The sequence below is a fragment of the Engystomops pustulosus genome, chromosome 9 (assembly GCF_040894005.1).
Source record: "Engystomops pustulosus chromosome 9, aEngPut4.maternal, whole genome shotgun sequence".
Classification (NCBI taxonomy): Eukaryota; Metazoa; Chordata; class Amphibia; order Anura; family Leptodactylidae; genus Engystomops; species Engystomops pustulosus.
This window is the reverse complement of record NC_092419.1, coordinates 16,876,438-16,894,641: the sequence shown is the minus strand read 5'-3', so window position 1 is coordinate 16,894,641 and position 18,204 is coordinate 16,876,438. Positions and strand designations below refer to the sequence as shown.

Here is an 18,204-nt window from a genome sequence, read left to right as displayed (position 1 = left end):
TGGATATAGAGGAGGGGCTGCAGATATCAGGGTGATGAATGTAGAGGAGGGAGTGCAGATATCAGGGTGATGGATATAAAGGAGGGGCTGCAGATATCAGGGTGATGGATATAGAGGAGAGGGTGCAGATATCAGGGTGATGGATGTAGAGGAGGGGGTGCAGATATCAGGGTGATGGATACAGAGGAGGGAGTGCAGATATCAGGGTGATGAATGTAGAGGAGGGGGTGCAGATATCAGGGTGATGGATACAGAGGAGGGGGTGCAGATATCAGGGTGATGGATACAGAGGAGGGGGTGCAGATATCAGGGTGATGGATATAGAGGAGGGGCTGCAGATATCAGGGTGATGGATGTAGAGGAGGGGGTGCAGATATCAGGGTGATGGATATAAAGGAAGGGGTGCAGATATCAGGGTGATAGATAAAGACAACGGAGTGCAGATATCAGGGTGGTGAATGCGGAGGAGGGGCTGCAGATATCAGGGTGATGAATGTAGAGGAGGGAGTGCAGATATCAGGGTGATGGATACAGAGGAGGGGGTGCAGATATTAGGGTGATGGATACAGAGGAGGGGGTGCAGATATCAGGGTGATGGATGTAGAGGAGGGGGTGCAGATATTAGGGTGATGGATATAAAGGAGGGGGTGCAGATATCAGGGTGATGGATGTAGAGGAGGGGCTGCAGATATCAGGGTGATGAATACAGAGGAGGAGCTGCAGATATCAGGGTGATGGATATAGAGGAGGGGCTGCAGATATCAGGGTGATGGATATAAAGGAAGGGGTGCAGATATCAGGGTGATAGATACAGACGACGGAGTGCAGATATCAGGGTGATGAATGTAGAGGAGGGGCTGCAGATATCAGGGTGATGGATATAGAGGAGGGGCTGCAGATATCAGGGTGATGAATGTAGAGGAGGGAGTGCAGATATCAGGGTGATGGATACAAAGTAGGGGGTGCAGATATCAGGGTGATGGATATAGAGGAGGGGCTGCAGATATCAGGGTAATGGATATAGAGGAGGGGCTGCAGATATCAGGGTGATGAATGTAGAGGAGGGAGTGCAGATATCAGGGTGATGGATACAGAGGAGAGGGTGCAGATATCAGGGTGATGAATGTAGAGGAGGGAGTGCAGATATCAGGGTGATGGATGTAGAGGAGGGGCTGCAGATATCAGGGTGATGGATATAGAGGAGGGGCTGCAGATATCAGGGTGATGAATGTAGAGGAGGGAGTGCAGATATCAGGGTGATGGATACAGAGGAGGGGGTGCAGATATCAGGGTGATGGATATAGAGGAGGGGCTGCCGATATCAGAGTGATGGATATAGAGGAGGGGCTGCAGATATCAGGGTGATGAATGTAGAGGAGGGAGTCCAGATATCAGGGTGATGGATACAGAGGAGGGGCTGCAGATATCAGGGTGATGGATATAGAGGAGGGGTGCAGATATCAGGGTGATGGATGTAGAGGAGGGGTTGCAGATATCAGGGTGATGGATACAGAGGAGGGGGTGCAGATATCAGGGTGATGGATTCAGAGGAGGGGGTGCAGGGGCTGCAGATATCAGGGTGATGGATGTAGAGGAGGGGGTGCAGATATCAGGGTGATGGATATAAAGGAAGGGGTGCAGATATCAGGGTGATAGATACAGACGACGGAGTGTAGATATCAGGGTGATGAATGCAGAGGAGGGGCTGCAGATATCAGGGTGATGGATATAGAGGAGGGGCTGCAGATATCAGGGTGATGAATGTAGAGGAGGGAGTGCAGATATCAGGGTGAAGGATACAGAGGAGGGGGTGCAGATATTAGGGTGATGGATATAGAGGAGGGGCTGCAGATATCAGGGTGATGGATATAGAGGAGGGGCTGCAGATATCAGGGTGATGAATGTAGAGGAGGGAGTGCAGATATCAGGGTGATGGATACAGAGGAGAGGGTGCAGATATCAGGGTGATGAATGTAGAGGAGGGAGTGCAGATATCAGGGTGATGGATGTAGAGGAGGGGGCTGCAGATATCAGGGTGATGGATATAGAGGAGGGGCTGCAGATATCAGGGTGATGGATATAGAGGAGGGGCTGCAGATATCACGGTGATGGATATAAAGGAAGGGGTGCAGATATCAGGGTGATAGATACAGACGACGGAGTGCAGATATCAGGGTGATGAATGTAGAGGAGGGGCTGCAGATATCAGGGTGATGGATATAGAGGAGGGGCTGCAGATATCAGGGTGATGAATGTAGAGGAGGGAGTGCAGATATCAGGGTGATGGATACAAAGGAGGGGGTGCAGATATCAGGGTGATGGATATAGAGGAGGGGCTGCAGATATCAGGGTGATGGATATAGAGGAGGGGCTGCAGATATCAGGGTGATGAATGTAGAGGAGGGAGTGCAGATATCAGGGTGATGGATACAGAGGAGAGGGTGCAGATATCAGGGTGATGAATGTAGAGGAGGGAGTGCAGATATCAGGGTGATGGATGTAGAGGAGGGGCTGCAGATATCAGGGTGATGGATATAGAGGAGGGGCTGCAGATATCAGGGTGATGAATGTAGAGGAGGGAGTGCAGATATCAGGGTGATGGATACAGAGGAGGGGGTGCAGATATCAGGGTGATGGATATAGAGGAGGGGCTGCCGATATCAGAGTGATGGATATAGAGGAGGGGCTGCAGATATCAGGGTGATGAATGTAGAGGAGGGAGTGCAGATATCAGGGTGATGGATACAGAGGAGGGGCTGCAGATATCAGGGTGATGGATATAGAGGAGGGGTGCAGATATCAGGGTGATGGATGTAGAGGAGGGGGTGCAGATATCAGGGTGATGGATACAGAGGAGGGGGTGCAGATATCAGGGTGATGGATTCAGAGGAGGGGGTGCAGATATCAGGGTGATGGATATAGAGGAGGGGCTGCAGATATCAGGGTGATGGATGTAGAGGAGGGGGTGTAGATATCAGGGTGATGGATATAAAGGAAGGGGTGCAGATATCAGGGTGATAGATACAGACGACGGAGTGTAGATATCAGGGTGATGGATATAAAGGAGGGGGTGCAGATATCAGGGTGATGAATGCAGAGGAGGGGCTGCAGATATCAGGGTGATGGATATAGAGGAGGGGCTGCAGATATCAGGGTGATGAATGTAGAGGAGGGAGTGCAGATATCAGGGTGAAGGATACAGAGGAGGGGGTGCAGATATTAGGGTGATGGATATAGAGGAGGGGCTGCAGATATCAGGGTGATGGATATAGAGGAAGGGCTGCAGATATCAGGGTGATGAATGTAGAGGAGGGAGTGCAGATATCAGGGTGATGGATACAGAGGAGAGGGTGCAGATATCAGGGTGATGAATGTAGAGGAGGGAGTGCAGATATCAGGGTGATGGATGTAGAGGAGGGGGCTGCAGATATCAGGGTGATGGATATAGAGGAGGGGCTGCAGATATCAGGGTGATGAATGTAGAGGAGGGAGTGCAGATATCAGGGTGATGGATACAGAAGAGGGGGTGCAGATATCAGGGTGATGGATATAGAGGAGGGGCTGCCGATATCAGAGTGATGGATATAGAGGAGGGGCTGCAGATATCAGGGTGATGAATGTAGAGGAGGGAGTGCAGATATCAGGGTGATGGATACAGAGGAGGGGCTGCAGATATCAGGGTGATGGATATAGAGGAGGGGTGCAGATATCAGGGTGATGGATGTAGAGGAGGGGGTGCAGATATCAGGGTGAGGGATACAGAGGAGGGGGTGCAGATATCAGGGTGATGGATACAGAGGAGGGGGTGCAGATATCAGGGTGATGGATATAGAGGAGGGGCTGCAGATATCAGGGTGATGGATGTAGAGGAGGGGGTGCAGATATCAGGGTGATGGATATAAAGGAAGGGGTGCAGATATCAGGGTGATAGATACAGACGACGGAGTGCAGATATCAGGGTGATGAATGCAGAGGAGGGGCTGCAGATATCAGGGTGATGAATGTAGAGGAGGGAGTGCAGATATCAGGGTGATGGATACAGAGGAGGGGGTGCAGATATCAGGGTGATGGATATAGAGGAGGGAGTGCAGATATCAGGGTGATGGATATAGAGGAGGGGCTGCAGATATCAGGGTGATGAATGTAGAGGAGGGAGTGCAGATATCAGGGTGATGGATACAGAGGAGGGGCTGCAGATATCAGGGTGATGGATACAGAGGAGGGGGTGCAGATATCAGGGTGATGGATACAGAGGAGGGGGTGCAGATATCAGGGTGATGGATATAGAGGAGGGGCTGCAGATATCAGGGTGATGAATGTAGAGGAGGGGGTGCAGATATCAGGGTGATGGATATAAAGAAGGGGGTGCAGATATCAGGGTGATAGATACAGACGACGGAGTGCAGATATCAGGGTGATGAATGCAGAGGAGGGGCTGCAGATATCAGGGTGATGAATGTAGAGGAGGGAGTGCAGATATCAGGGTGATGGATACAGAGGAGGGGGTGCAGATATCAGGGTGATGGATATAGAGGAGGGGCTGCAGATATCATGGTGATGGATGTAGAGGAGGAAGTGCAGATATCAGGGTGATGGATATAAAGGAGGGGCTGCAGATATCAGGGTGATGGATATAGAGGAGAGGGTGCAGATATCAGGGTGATGGATGTAGAGGAGGGGGTGCAGATATCAGGGTGATGGATATAAAGGAGGGACTGCATATATCAGGGTGATGGATACAGAGGAGAGGGTGCAGATATCAGGGTGATGAATGTAGAGGAGGGAGTGCAGATATCAGGGTGATGGATACAGAGGAGGGGGTGCAGATATCAGGGTGATGGATATTGAGGAGGGGCTGCAGATATCAGGGTGATGGATATAGAGGAGGGGCTGCAGATATCAGGGTGATGAATGTAGAGGAGGGAGTGCAGATATCAGGGTGATGGATACAGAGGAGAGGGTGCAGATATCAGGGTGATGAATGTAGAGGAGGGAGTGCAGATATCAGGGTGATGGATGTAGAGGAGGGGCTGCAGATATCAGGGTGATGGATATAGAGGAGGGGCTGCAGATATCAGGGTTATGAATGTAGAGGAGGGAGTGCAGATATCAGGGTGATGGATACAGAGGAGGGGCTGCAGATATCAGGGTGATGGATATAGAGGAGGGGCTGCCGATATCAGAGTGATGGATATAGAGGAGGGGCTGCAGATATCAGGGTGATGAATGTAGAGGAGGGAGTGCAATTATCAGGGTGATGGATACAGAGGAGGGGCTGCAGATATCAGGGTGATGGATATAGAGGAGAGGGTGCAGATATCAGGGTGATGGATGTAGAGGAGGGGTTGCAGATATCAGGGTGATGGATACAGAGGAGGGGGTGCAGATATCAGGGTGATGGATACAGAGGAGGGGGTGCAGATATCAGGGTGATGGATATAGAGGAGGGGCTGCAGATATCAGGGTGATGGATGTAGAGGAGGGGGTGCAGATATCAGGGTGATGGATATAAAGGAAGGGGTGCAGATATCAGGGTGATAGATACAGACGACGGAGTGCAGATATCAGGGTGATGAATGCAGAGGAGGGGCTGCAGATATCAGGGTGATGGATATAGAGGAGGGGCTGCAGATATCAGGGTTATGAATGTAGAGGAGGGAGTGCAGATATCAGGGTGATGGATACAGAGGAGGGGGTGCAGATATCAGGGTGATGGATATAGAGGAGGGAGTGCAGATATCAGGGTGATGGATATAGAGGAGGGGCTGCAGATATCAGGGTGATGAATGTAGAGGAGGGGGTGCAGATATCAGGGTGATGGATACAGAGGAGGGGCTGCAGATATCAGGGTGATGGATATAGAGGAGGGGTGCAGATATCAGGGTGATGGATATAGAGGAGGGGCTGCAGATATCAGGGTGATGGATGTAGAGGAGGGGGTGCAGATATCAGGGTGATGGATATAAAGGAAGGGGTGCAGATATCAGGGTGATAGATACAGACGACGGAGTGCAGATATCAGGGTGATTAATGCAGAGGAGGGGCTGCAGATATCAGGGTGATGAATGTAGAGGAGGGAGTGCAGATATCAGGGTGATGGATACAGAGGAGGGGGTGCAGATATCAGGGTGATGGATACAGAGGAGAGGGTGCAGATATCAGGGTGATGGATATAGAGGAGGGGCTGCAGATATCAGGGTGATGGATGTAGAGGAGGGGGTGCAGATATCAGGGTGATGGATATAAAGAAGGGGGTGCAGATATCAGGGTGATAAATACAGACGACGGAGTGCAGATATCAGGGTGATGAATGCTGAGGAGGGGGTGCAGATATCAGGGTTATGAATGTAGAGGAGGGAGTGCAGATATCAGGGTGATGGATACAGAGGAGGGGGTGCAGATATCAGGGTGATGGATACAGAGGAGGGGGTGCAGATATCAGGGTGATGGATATAGTGGAGGGGCTGCAGATATCAGGGTGATGGATGTAGAGGAGGGGGTGCAGATATCAGGGTGATGGATATAAAGGAGGGGCTGCAGATATCAGGGTGATGGATATAGAGGAGAGGGTGCAGATATCAGGGAGCAAGGGGTACAGATAGATCTTAATGTGGGTGCTGTGATCTGGCCGCAAAATGTGTGACAAGATCACAGCCCCCATTACGTTCGTGTGGGTGTGGCCTAACGGGAAGATTGCTCCCCCGTTATGTGTAGCCTGTGGAACACAATGGGGCTCATTTACTTACCTGGTCCAAGAAGTTCACAGAAAATGCACTGTGCTGCGATTCACTAAGATCGTGCGCCCGATATCCTGCATGTAAGCGTGATGGCGTTTTGAAACTGTTTTTGGTCCGTTTTTAAGCAATCCGTTAAAAAACGCATCAGTTTTTGACAGTTTTTTCCGAATTTTTACATGTTTTCAAAAAACGCATGCGTTTTCAAAAATCATATGCGTTTTTTAACACATGCGGGTTTTAACGGAATGCTTAAAAACGGACCAAAAACGTTTTTAATAAATGTGCCCTGTGGGAGGGAGGCCTTATACTACTCAAATCCCCCACTTTCCCCCAGCCTTAGCTTAATTGGCCCAATTGAGCAAGCTAGGTTGTTTACGATCACTCCAGCAGGGGTAGCTTCAAAGGATCTCCACAGCCGCATCATCTCCATGGAATCCCCCCCAAATATCTCTGGATAGGACCATAGCAAATGGGTCAAGTTTGGTATCAATGGGATTCACCCAGATCCAATCCACCCTGAACCGATGACTTCCCCTTGAGAAGCAATGACTTCTCCAAGGTTCTGGATGTAATAACAGGTAGGAGGGACCCATGACCCCTCTTGGGGGGGTGCAGAGGTGTGTCTACACCTGATATAATAAGACACCTCTGAATCCCCATTGTCTTTGGGAAGCGCTTACCACTAAGTGCAGAGTAAGAGCTTAAGGTGTGGACTATCAGGTTCCATTAGGCCCACTGAACTGCTGATACTTGTAGTGCTACCTTTGTATTTTGTACTTTGTTTACTGTATATATCTATTGTGTGTACTGTCTAGTGTGCCCTTAAGGCAATTAAATATAAAATTTTAACCTCGATCCGTATGTCGCTCATATACATGCTATCTGGTTGGTTCCTCACCCTATATAATCCCGTTACCGACCGGTCTAATCGAGAACTGGTGGCAGCTTAAATTGGGTTGATAAGATTCTGTTTCACTGAGACTAGTGAAAGGGGTCGTATAGTCATTCAGGGCTGTGATTTATTATTGTGCCATATCCGGAAGTTATGTGGACAACTTTAAATCACTTCCTGCTCCTCTCGGAACCCGTGTGTTCTGGGAGCGTCTAAAAAAGATAACTATGTGACCTTGCGTACCCTTCAGGAGTCCAAAACTTAGTGTTTTCCCTCACTTGCCCCATTGTGTTTTTAAACGCGATACAACATCTGAAGGGTGGAGATTTGCCCGATTACATCGATGTTAACATTTGAGTTTACAAAGAGCCTGTGACACTATTGGATTATCTGGTGCGACCTGCACATTAGTGAGGAGACTGCACCAAGGCAGATAACACTAGATTGTATATATTTTGGCCAATGCAATTAGGTGAATCTCCTCTCCTCAGCTGTTGTATTGACTCCATGTGTGAACACTGCCTTATGAATAAAGCAATGCGTTGAGCGTGCACATTGTTCCAGTCTGTGTGACTGGTGGAGATGCCGGTGCACATCGCTAATATAGTTACTATCAGACCCATAGGTTTTGTGTCCTAGGTTCTTTATTGATTTCATGCAGTGACATGCAAGGTAAGTACACGGAGACAGTGGACGTGGCCATTAAGATACCACTCGATCAGCAGCGGGATGTTACTGAGTGATAATGGATGGACCTTACACTGTTGCTGCGGCGCTGGAATTCAGGGGCCACCTTATGCCTGGAAGCGGGGCCAGGTCTTGACGGTGTTGTAGAAGGTGTTTCCTGGGCACTCTGTGGCGGTGACGTTGCGATGTCCCTTCAGGATGTAGGCAGACTTGATGTACCCTCTGGTGACACCACAGCTGATGAGGTTCTTTGCAGCGTTCTGGGCTGCAGTGGTGGGATTACTGCCTGGAATAACACAGCAGAGGTTACAGTGGGATTAGTTTTAGTGCGGCCTGAAGACTGGGGCCAATATTCATGGACTGTCAAGACCAGGCGGAGCTGTTCCCCTCCTGCGCCCCTTGTGACGGCCATTGTGTGATGCTCCTGGTGAAGAAGCAGAGGATATTTCTACCTGTGCGCTGTATACTGGACACTTACTGGTGAAGGTTCCAATCAAGCTGATGCCGATTGAGTTGGAGTTGTAATTTGGTGCGTGAGCACCGACGGATGTCCAGCCACGGCCCTCGAAGATAGAGCCGTCTCCTCCGACCAGGAAGCTGCAAAAGAGAAAGATCTGGTTGGAGATAAGTGTGATATGGCTGAGCTTTAGGGATCATGTGACCGCACCACTAACCTGTAGCCGATGTCGCACCAGCCATTGGTGTTGATGTGCATGTTCTGGATGTTTTTGGCCTGGGTGATGCAGGTGGACTGGGAGGAGCAGGCGGCTCCGGCAGTGTGGTGGATAACTACATAGGTGACTGGTGTGGCCATTGCTGTCCTGCATGTAGGAGCACGTCCACCCCACTGGGATTTAGTAAGGATAGTGGGGCAGCCTGTGGAGGGAAGGCAGAACATGGTTAACATTGTTCTCTAGGTTCTGTTCCGCTACTGTTTACCCTTGTATTCGCATCTTGGGACTGGACCACGTTTTTCTTTTTATGGAGCATGGCTATAACAATAAGGACCCATTTACCGGGTGGCCATATGTCCGGCACGCTTGAATGGAGGAGGGATGACCCTCTTCATAGAGATGCATGGCATATGGCCGTGCACACATGGCCTATCTTTTCCTTGTGAACGGAGCGGTACCGTATCGCTCTACAAGCCCATTGCCGTCTTCTGTATATACGTTTCCCACATGGGCGTGTGAATGCAGCCTAAGACTTATTGGTGAGCTTACAGGATCTTCTATTACTTAAATAGCACCAGAGAGTCCACCTGAGAGACGACCAATGCTGCTGTCTTTACAGCCCACCACCCTCTGCTAGACCCCTGAAAGGCAGGAACTACTTGGGTATCATGTGTGCAGTGTGGATGTCAGTGCATCTGTATAACACCTGGAATTTATCTAGAATATATGCACCTAAGACACTTCAGCAGCTCCACATAGTGCTCGGTGCCATCACCCTGACAACTTTTATACTTACATTGTGCAAGAGCACAGAGGGCAAGGAAGGCGAAGAGGCGAAGCATGATTGACAGGATCCTGGGTAGAAGAAAGGAGAAGGACAAGAAAGTTATTATTGAGACTTTTCTGCATGAGAAGAAGTATGGGGTGCTGTGTGCTGAGATATTGGTGAGCAGCTGTCGAGAGGTTCAAGGTTGCTGTGAATCGGACATCGTGCTGGGTACATGAAGGCTATGGGTCAGGGACAGTGCTGGGTACAGGATGGCAATGGATCAGGTACAGTGCTGGGTACAGGACGGCTATGGGTCAGGTACAGTGCTGGCTACATGACGGCTATGGATCAGGTACAGTGCTGGGTACAGGTACAGTGCTGGGTACAGGACGGCTATGGGTCAGGTACAGTGCTGGATACAGGACGGCTATGGATCAGGTACAGTGCTGGATACAGGACGGCTATGGATCAGGTACAGGGCGTTAATGGATCAGCTATAGTGCTGGGTACAGGACGGCTATGGATCAGGTATAGTGCTGGGTACAGGACGGCTATGGGTCAGGTACAGTGCTGGGTACAGGTACAGTGCTTGGTACAGGACGGCTATGGGTCAGGTACAGTGCTGGGTACAGGACGGCTATGGGTCAGGTACAGTGCTGGCTACAGGTACAGTGCTGGGTACAGGACGGCTATGGGTCAGGTACAGTGCTGGATACAGGACGGCTATGGGTCAGGTACAGTGCAGGGTACAGGACGGCTATGGATCAGGTACAGTGCTGGGTACAAGGCGATAATGGATCAGGTACAGTGCTGGGTACAGGACGGCTATGGGTCAGGTACAGTGCTGGGTACAGGTACAGTGCTGGGTACAGGACGGCTATGGGTCAGGTACAGTGCTGGATACAGGACGGCTATGGATCAGGTACAGTGCTGGCTACAGGGCGATAATGGATCAGGTACAGTGCTGGGTACAGGACGGCTATGGGTCAGGTATAGTGCTGGGTACAGGACGGCTATGGGTCAGGTACAGGACGGCTATGGGTCAGGTATAGTGCTGGATACAGGACGGCTATGGGTCAGGTACAGGACGGCTATAGGTCAGGTATAGTGCTGGGTACAGGTACAGTGCTGGGTACAGGACGGCTATGGGTCAGGTACAGTGCTGGATACAGGACGGCTATGGATCAGGTACAGTGCTGGGTACAGGGCGATAATGGATCAGGTACAGTGCTGGGTACAGGACGGCTATGGGTCAGGTACAGGACGGCTATGGGTCAGGTATAGTGCTGGATACAGGACGGCTATGGGTCAGGTACAGGACGGCTATAGGTCAGGTATAGTGCTGGGTACAGGTACAGTGCTGGGTACAGGACGGCTATGGATCAGGTACAGTGCTGGGTACAGGGCGATAATGGATCAGGTACAGTGCTGGGTACAGGACGGCTATGGGTCAGGTATAGTGCTGGGTACAGGACGGCTATGGGTCAGGTACAGGACGGCTATGGGTCAGGTATAGTGCTGGATACAGGACGGCTATGGGTCAGGTACAGGACGGCTATGGATCAGGTACAGTGCTGGGTACAGTCCAATGAATGTACAGTTATTGTCCTGGTGCAGTTGATCGCACACAGTGATGGGCAGTGTCCTGCGGAGATTTCGTCTTGTCAGGGTCGGTGGACTGGTACAATATGTGGGAAATACTGTGCAGTAGATCGGTTTGTATTTTGCATTAGGATTAGGGTCAGGCTCGGGCGCTGTGATGCCTTACCTGTATCTGGCGCACCTGGTGCTCTATTCCTCGCGCCTCTTTTATTCTCGGCTGGTTATCAGAGTGACCTTGTGCTGATGGTGAGGGGAGGGCTATGCTGCTCTGTCACAAGGCTCACACCATCAGGTGTTTAGATTCGACCTGTGGTAACCCACCTGTTTGTGTACAGGAACTTTCTCAGGTGCCCAATGTTCCTATATCCACCTAAATCCAACCAGAAACCTCACCTATATGTATAGGGACCCCAGCAAGGAAGTCCCACCTATAGGTACAGGGACCCCACTAATAGAACCTTAACCTGTGTGTAGGGATCCTGGTAGGGAAGCTGCACCTTTTATGTATATGGATCCCCACACTTGTATGTATAGAGACCCCAAACCTAACCCAAGGAAGCTTGTTCTGTAAATATACATAGGGACCCTAAAAAAGAATCCTCACCATTATGTATTGGGAACCCAAGGCAAGGGAGCCTCACTTGTTTGTATAGGGACCCCTGGAAGGGAGCTTTATCTGTACTTATAGAGACCCCCGGAAGGAAGTATCACCTCTATGTATAGGGGCCCCTGGAAGGAAGTTTCACTTTTATATATAATGGACCCCTGGGAGGAAGCCTTATCTGTATCTATAGGGACCCTCAGCAAGGAATCCCCACCTAATGTATAGGGAGCCTAGTAAGACTTTGTATGTATAGGAACCCCTGCAAATGAGCCTCACATGGATGTATAGAGATCTTCACCCAAGGAAGCCTGTCCTGTACATATAGGTTTTTCAACCAACAACTGAGCGCAGGATTTAACTTTCAAATTGTTTCGCAAGCCCAAGCACTTAAATGCAGCATGAAGAAGAAGAAGGTGAACCCCGGGGACCTGAGCGGGGAAGCGACACATGCAGGATATCAGGTGCACAATCTTAGTGAATCGCGGCACAGGGCATTATACACGGACAATGCACTTTCTGTGAGCTCCGCAGACAGGTAAGTAAATGAGCCCCATTGGCACCAATAATCTTCATAGAATTTCCGCCACAACTATAAAAGAGAACATGGCTAATAACTTCACATGCCAGTAATAGAATTATGGGCCCCCACATCCAGATACCAGGTACATTCCTAGGATTGGGGCAGCTGGGAGAACACACATCTGGGTCTCTGTCTTCTGGAGGCTTTGGATGAGGAAAAATACAGAACTCTCAATGGCAGCTTAGTAAGTTTAGTTAGTTTCATGTTCAGTCTAAATAAAATGGAGATCTGAACTGGGCCGATGTCCTGTGACCTCCCATTGAGAAATTAGAACCTATCTATGGTGTGTTTACACAACCCACTAATAAATTAGACCCCCTTGGCTATTTCCATGGGGGATTATTACAACACAAGATGACATCAAAAGACAAGGAGAATCTGAAGATACCGGCCAGCCCTCCACAGTGATGCAGCAGAAGGTAATTGACTTTCATTGGGTGGCTTACACTTGCCATTTACATATATTCTCCTTTATGGTGTTGTCTACTGTAGCTCCGGTTAAGGACAGTTAACAGTCTGAATTGCGTCAGCGGTTATGAAATTCCCCTCCCTGTTTTTATACATATTATTGGTGAATATCATTTTTTAAAAAGAAATAAAGCAGATTTATTTGTACCTATTTTGGTGCTGAAAAATCTTTATTTTTCTGCAAATTATCTTTACTGTAGTCGGCTCTGCCTGCGCTTTCTGTACATCAGGCCCATGAGAAGTAGAAGCTGACATGCTGGGCAGGTAGAAAAGCAAAGAAGAAAATGCATCACGTGTGAGTTACCAGATTTACAGTAAGTGCTTGCATTACCAATGAACTCACAATTTCACATCATCGCCCGACTCATACAGACTCAGAATAAATAGGTTTCCAGGCAGATTCACGGTACACAGAGGTCTGACTCCGACCAGGGGTACACACGGCTCAGGCTGGGGCACACAGGTCTCAGGTTAGGGTACACAGGGCTCTGGCTCAGCCTGGGGTTACAGAGGTCTCTGGCTCAGCCTGGGGTTACAGAGGTCTCTGGCTCAGCCTGGGGTTACAGAGGTCTCTGGCTCAGCCTGGGGTTACAGAGGTCTCTGGCTCAGCCTGGGGTTACAGAGGTCTCTGGCTCAGCCTGGGGTTACACAGGTCTCTGGCTCAGCCTGGGGTTACACAGGTTAATACTGGGTTATGAATTCAGGTAAGAATGGAGGGTTCTATATCAGTCAGGAGAACCACAGGTAACAGCAGTACCAGATCAGAAAGTACAGTATAACCCACCCTGAGTAAGCTAAGCCTTGGTAATTTATCTATTACCTGGAGTCTCCCCAGCCGCTGACTGACCTGCCCCTCCATCATCAACCCACAACTGAGTCTATGAGTGCATTCACATTTTTCAGATGCAGTTTTTGATGTCCAAGCCAGAAAAAAAGTGAAAAAAGGAATAATAGCTCTCAATTATATGTTCTCATCCATTATGATCTGCACCTGCTTTTGGCTTCAAGAACTGCATCAGAAAAACTGAAAATGGAACGATATCCTGCATGTGTCGCTCCCCGCTCAGGTCCGCCGGAGTTCACCTTCTTCTTTCCAGTGCAGGTAAGTGCTTGGGCTTGCGACACAATTTAAAAGTTAAATCCCGCGCTCAGTCCCAATCAGTCGGATCGTCCCCAATTTGTGTCACATGAAAGCAGCGCTGATGCGCCAAAATACGATCGCGTGCAACAAAAACCCCTGCTAAATGCGGCGCAAAACGGAGATCGTTGGAATTGTGTGGTCCGCGGATCCTTAGTAAATGAGCCCCAATGTGTGTGAATGAGGCCCATATTTGCCAGTCAGCAACCCCAAAATTCCTAGTTGCACCCTGGACTTGATGAAGAGCGATAGAAGGCAGCAATCATTACTAGAAGAATGAGGCAAAGCTGCTACACCACATTTATACTCAGTGCCATAAGACCACCCTGACACTCGGGACTGCCTCGCACTTCACCAACACTTGGGTCTGGGTTGCACCTCACCAACTCTTGTGGCTGCCTCGCACATCACGATATTCAGGGCTGCCTCGCACCTGACACTTAGCAACACATGAACACTGAGTTTATGAGCTGCACTTTGCTGCACACAATGGGGCTTATTTACTAAGGGTACCGTGGGCGCATTTTCGTCGGGTTTTCCGACTTTTCGGGGATCGTTCCGGGGATTGTGTTGCACGCAATCGCATTTTGGCGCATCGGCGCCGGCTTTCATGCAACATGGATTAAGCGCGGGATTTAACATTTAAATTTGTGTCACAAGCCAAGCACTTACATGCACCAGATAGAAGAAGGTGAACTCCGGCGGACCTGAGCGGGGAAGCGACACATGCAGGATATCGGGAGCACGATCTTAGTGAATCGCAGCAGAGTTCATCCTCGTCAGACAGTCCGGATCGGGGATCGTGCAGGACCGGGTAAGTAAATGTGCCCCATTGTGAGAGTTTACATTACACTACATTGTTGGATGATATTGCCAGACTATTCTGTTATTTATTCTGCTCACAAAATGTTAGAGATATTTGACTTGTGGGATGAAATGTGCTAAATCTCCAAATTCAAGAATTTATTGGGTCTCAGGACTGGGTCGGGCACAATCCACCTGCCTAGTAGGCAAATAACAACAAGTAACAAAAATAAAACAGTAAAAAATGGCCTAATGTCTATCAAAAGTGAAATCTACAAGGTGCATAAGCAGAGCAGGCAGGAAACCCGCACCCGGGGCTGAGGCCGATTATTATATTCAACCAATAGAACGGACAAGAAAATAGGGGACAGATCTCTTACACCCGGCTCCGGATCATCATCAGGACTTCCAGGGACTTCCAGATATTATTTCAGCGTAGTAGGTTTTATATATCATCAGCTTTGGCCATTGACATGGCTACTAGGTATTAAGGCAGGGTCTTCCGTTCCCCTGCCTCTCTTCACTGCGGCATTCAAGCAGTACTGCCCCCCACCCCTTCTGTTCATATGATGTTTTTCTATGATATTATTTTAATGTTTTGTCTATCAAGTCACAGCTGGCCGACTTGCCAAGATGTTTTTTACTGATAAACTTATTCAAGTCCCTTCAAGACCCGGTCCTGTCGCGATCCCGCGGCGCGTTGTCTGACGAGGATTCGGGTCTGCCGGGATTCACTAAGGTCGTGCGCCCGATATCCACCAGGAGTCGCTGCTTCACCCCGGTGCATCTGAGTGCTTGATCTTGCGAAACATTTTATTTTTTACATTCCGCAGTTTTTCCAAATCCATCGGGTTGTCCGACGGCCATTTCTAATCGCGTGCGCCAAAATCCCGGCGGAAATTGGCGCAAAACGGAAAAATTCAGGAAACCCGACGAAAGTGCACCCGTGGAGCCCTAAGTAAATGAGCCCCAATGTATACAACATGGCCAGTAAGCGTGGTGAGAGCACCATTACATTGCAGGATGGCCTTAAAGGCATCTGTCAGTGTGGGCTCTTCCTCCTGCACTTCACTATCTGCTACCTGTTGAGCTTTCCTGCTCCTCGTGAACATGAGCAGGATCTGGAGCCCACCTTTCTGCCCCAATGCAGGGTCTCCTGATCACCCCCCTGATGATTTGTATAAGGGCAAAACTATGTCTTTAACATGAGAATCTATTCCTCTCTTGATACATCCCATAATTTTATTTGCTTTAGCAGCAGCCGCCTGACTCTGGTCACTAAAATTAAGTTTACCATCCACCAATACCCCCAAGTCCTTTTCAGCTCCAGTTTTACCAAGTAATTGACTGTATAGAACATAATTATACTTTTTGTTTCCATGGCCCGAGTGCATAACTTTACATTTATCTACATTAAACCTCATCAACCATTTCTCTGCCCACTCCTCAAGCTTCCACAAATCCCTCTGTAATGCTAAACTATCGACCTCAGTATTTATTACTTTACACAGCTTAGTATCATCTGTAAATATTGAAACTTGACTGTGTAAACCCACTACAAGGTCATTAATAAAAATATTAAAAAGAAGTGGCCCCAATACTGACCCCTGTGGCACTCCACTGGTAACATCAACCCAATCTGAGAATGTGCCATTAATGACGACCCTCTGTTTTCTATCACTAAGCCAATTACTTACCCAGATACACAGATTTTCCCCTAGTCCCAGCAGTCTCATCTTATGTACCAACCTTTAACCAACCTACCGTCCTGCTGCCTGGATCTATGAGTAATGTCCCTGGTTTATCAGGATGGATTTCCTTTAGTAGAAAAGTCATTAAATTACTTATTGTCCCAGGCCAACCACTGATTTTAATGAGTTTAGGGCAGCTCATTCCTCTGCGGCTGTGTTCACATGTGACGTTCACATTTTGAAATGTGAAAAACCAGCTGAGGAGAGGAGATTTGCATAACTACATTATGTTAAAATTGTGTTTACAAAAGACAATGTTAAAGGGAACCTGTCATCAGGGACGTCATTTTCACTAAAGACAGGGTGTAGTAGCCCATTACACCTGCATTGCATATAAGCCTTTCTGCTTTCTCATTACAATATAATTGTGAGTTATAACTTACCTTGCACCCTGACAGAATCCTCTGTGTAGTCACAGGAGTTGGGCTTTGGTTTGGCTACATTTCAGAAATCAACATATGACTTGTCTGTGCTGCTCACTCCTCAGCTCTCAGCACCGACCTATGTGCTTCTGTTCAGCTCCTCCTTCCTTCACAGAGCTCACAGCCTGGTGAGCTGACATCAGTGGGGGAGCACAAAGGTGGGGGCTGAGAGCTGAGGAGTCTGCAGCACAGACAAGTCACATGTTGTTTTTTGAAATGCATCCAAACCCAAGCCCAACCCCTGGGACTACACAGAGGATGTTGTCAGGATGGAAGATAAGTTATAACACGCAATTATATTGTCATGCAAATGTATAATGCAGCTGTAACAGGCTTCTATTACCTGCCTTTAGAGAAAATGAGGGCCCTGGTGTAAGGTTCCCTTTAATGTGATGTTAATGTCAAGAATTTACATTTTGTTAACACTGCATTTATGCAAATGATATGTTAACATATTGTTAACACAATGCAATTAGGCAAATCTCTTCTGTTCTGGAAACTAAATGTAAACGCCAAGTGTGTCCACACCCAAAATGGAATGTTAACGCAATGGAAATTTGTAAACAAAAATTTTATTAGACAATTTCTTCTCCTTAGCTGTTTATTGCTTTTCAAAACACAATGTAACATCTTTTTTCTTGAGATTTCCTGATTTTCACTTTTCTCTTCTTAACATTTTCCCGTTTCCCCTTTAATGCAGAATTTTATCTTATATTCCGTAATTATTGTAAAATCTGGGATGAGGGCTCTGAGTGGGGTGATCTGACCCTCATTATTACCTCCGTGGTTCTGCTCTAATTACCGAGTCTTTGATACAAACAGTGAAACAAAAAATAACCAGATGACTATTTCGATCTCTGCTTATCTCAGATTCAGGGCCACAGAGCCGGGTGCAGAACCGGGTGCAGAGCCAAAGGTAACGCCTTTAGATGTTTATGTTCCAAATTACTCAATGAAAGGATCTTGTATAATCCATGTGAACCCCATTACATAATACAAAACCTCCCCCCCCCCCCCACATCTTTAGGTCAATAAATAGAGAAGGATTGTAGGCAGAGAGTCAGACACAAAAAAAC

The 18,204-nt window shown here is 48.4% G+C and overlaps 1 protein-coding gene across 1 annotated transcript; it reads right to left on the bottom strand.

Annotated features, from left to right (window-relative positions):
• Positions 1-8,255: 8,255 nt before the first annotated feature.
• On the bottom strand, positions 8,256-9,887 carry LOC140076648 (peptidoglycan-recognition protein SC2-like). Its single transcript, XM_072123265.1, has 4 exons — positions 9,787-9,887; positions 8,991-9,192; positions 8,795-8,913; positions 8,256-8,602 (listed from the first exon to the last, which is right to left on the bottom strand). The coding sequence occupies exons 1-4, from the start codon at positions 9,830-9,832 to the stop codon at positions 8,424-8,426; spliced, it is 546 nt and encodes a 181-aa protein (XP_071979366.1). The 5' UTR covers positions 9,833-9,887; the 3' UTR covers positions 8,256-8,423.
• Between the last annotated feature and the right edge of the window lie 8,317 nt (positions 9,888-18,204).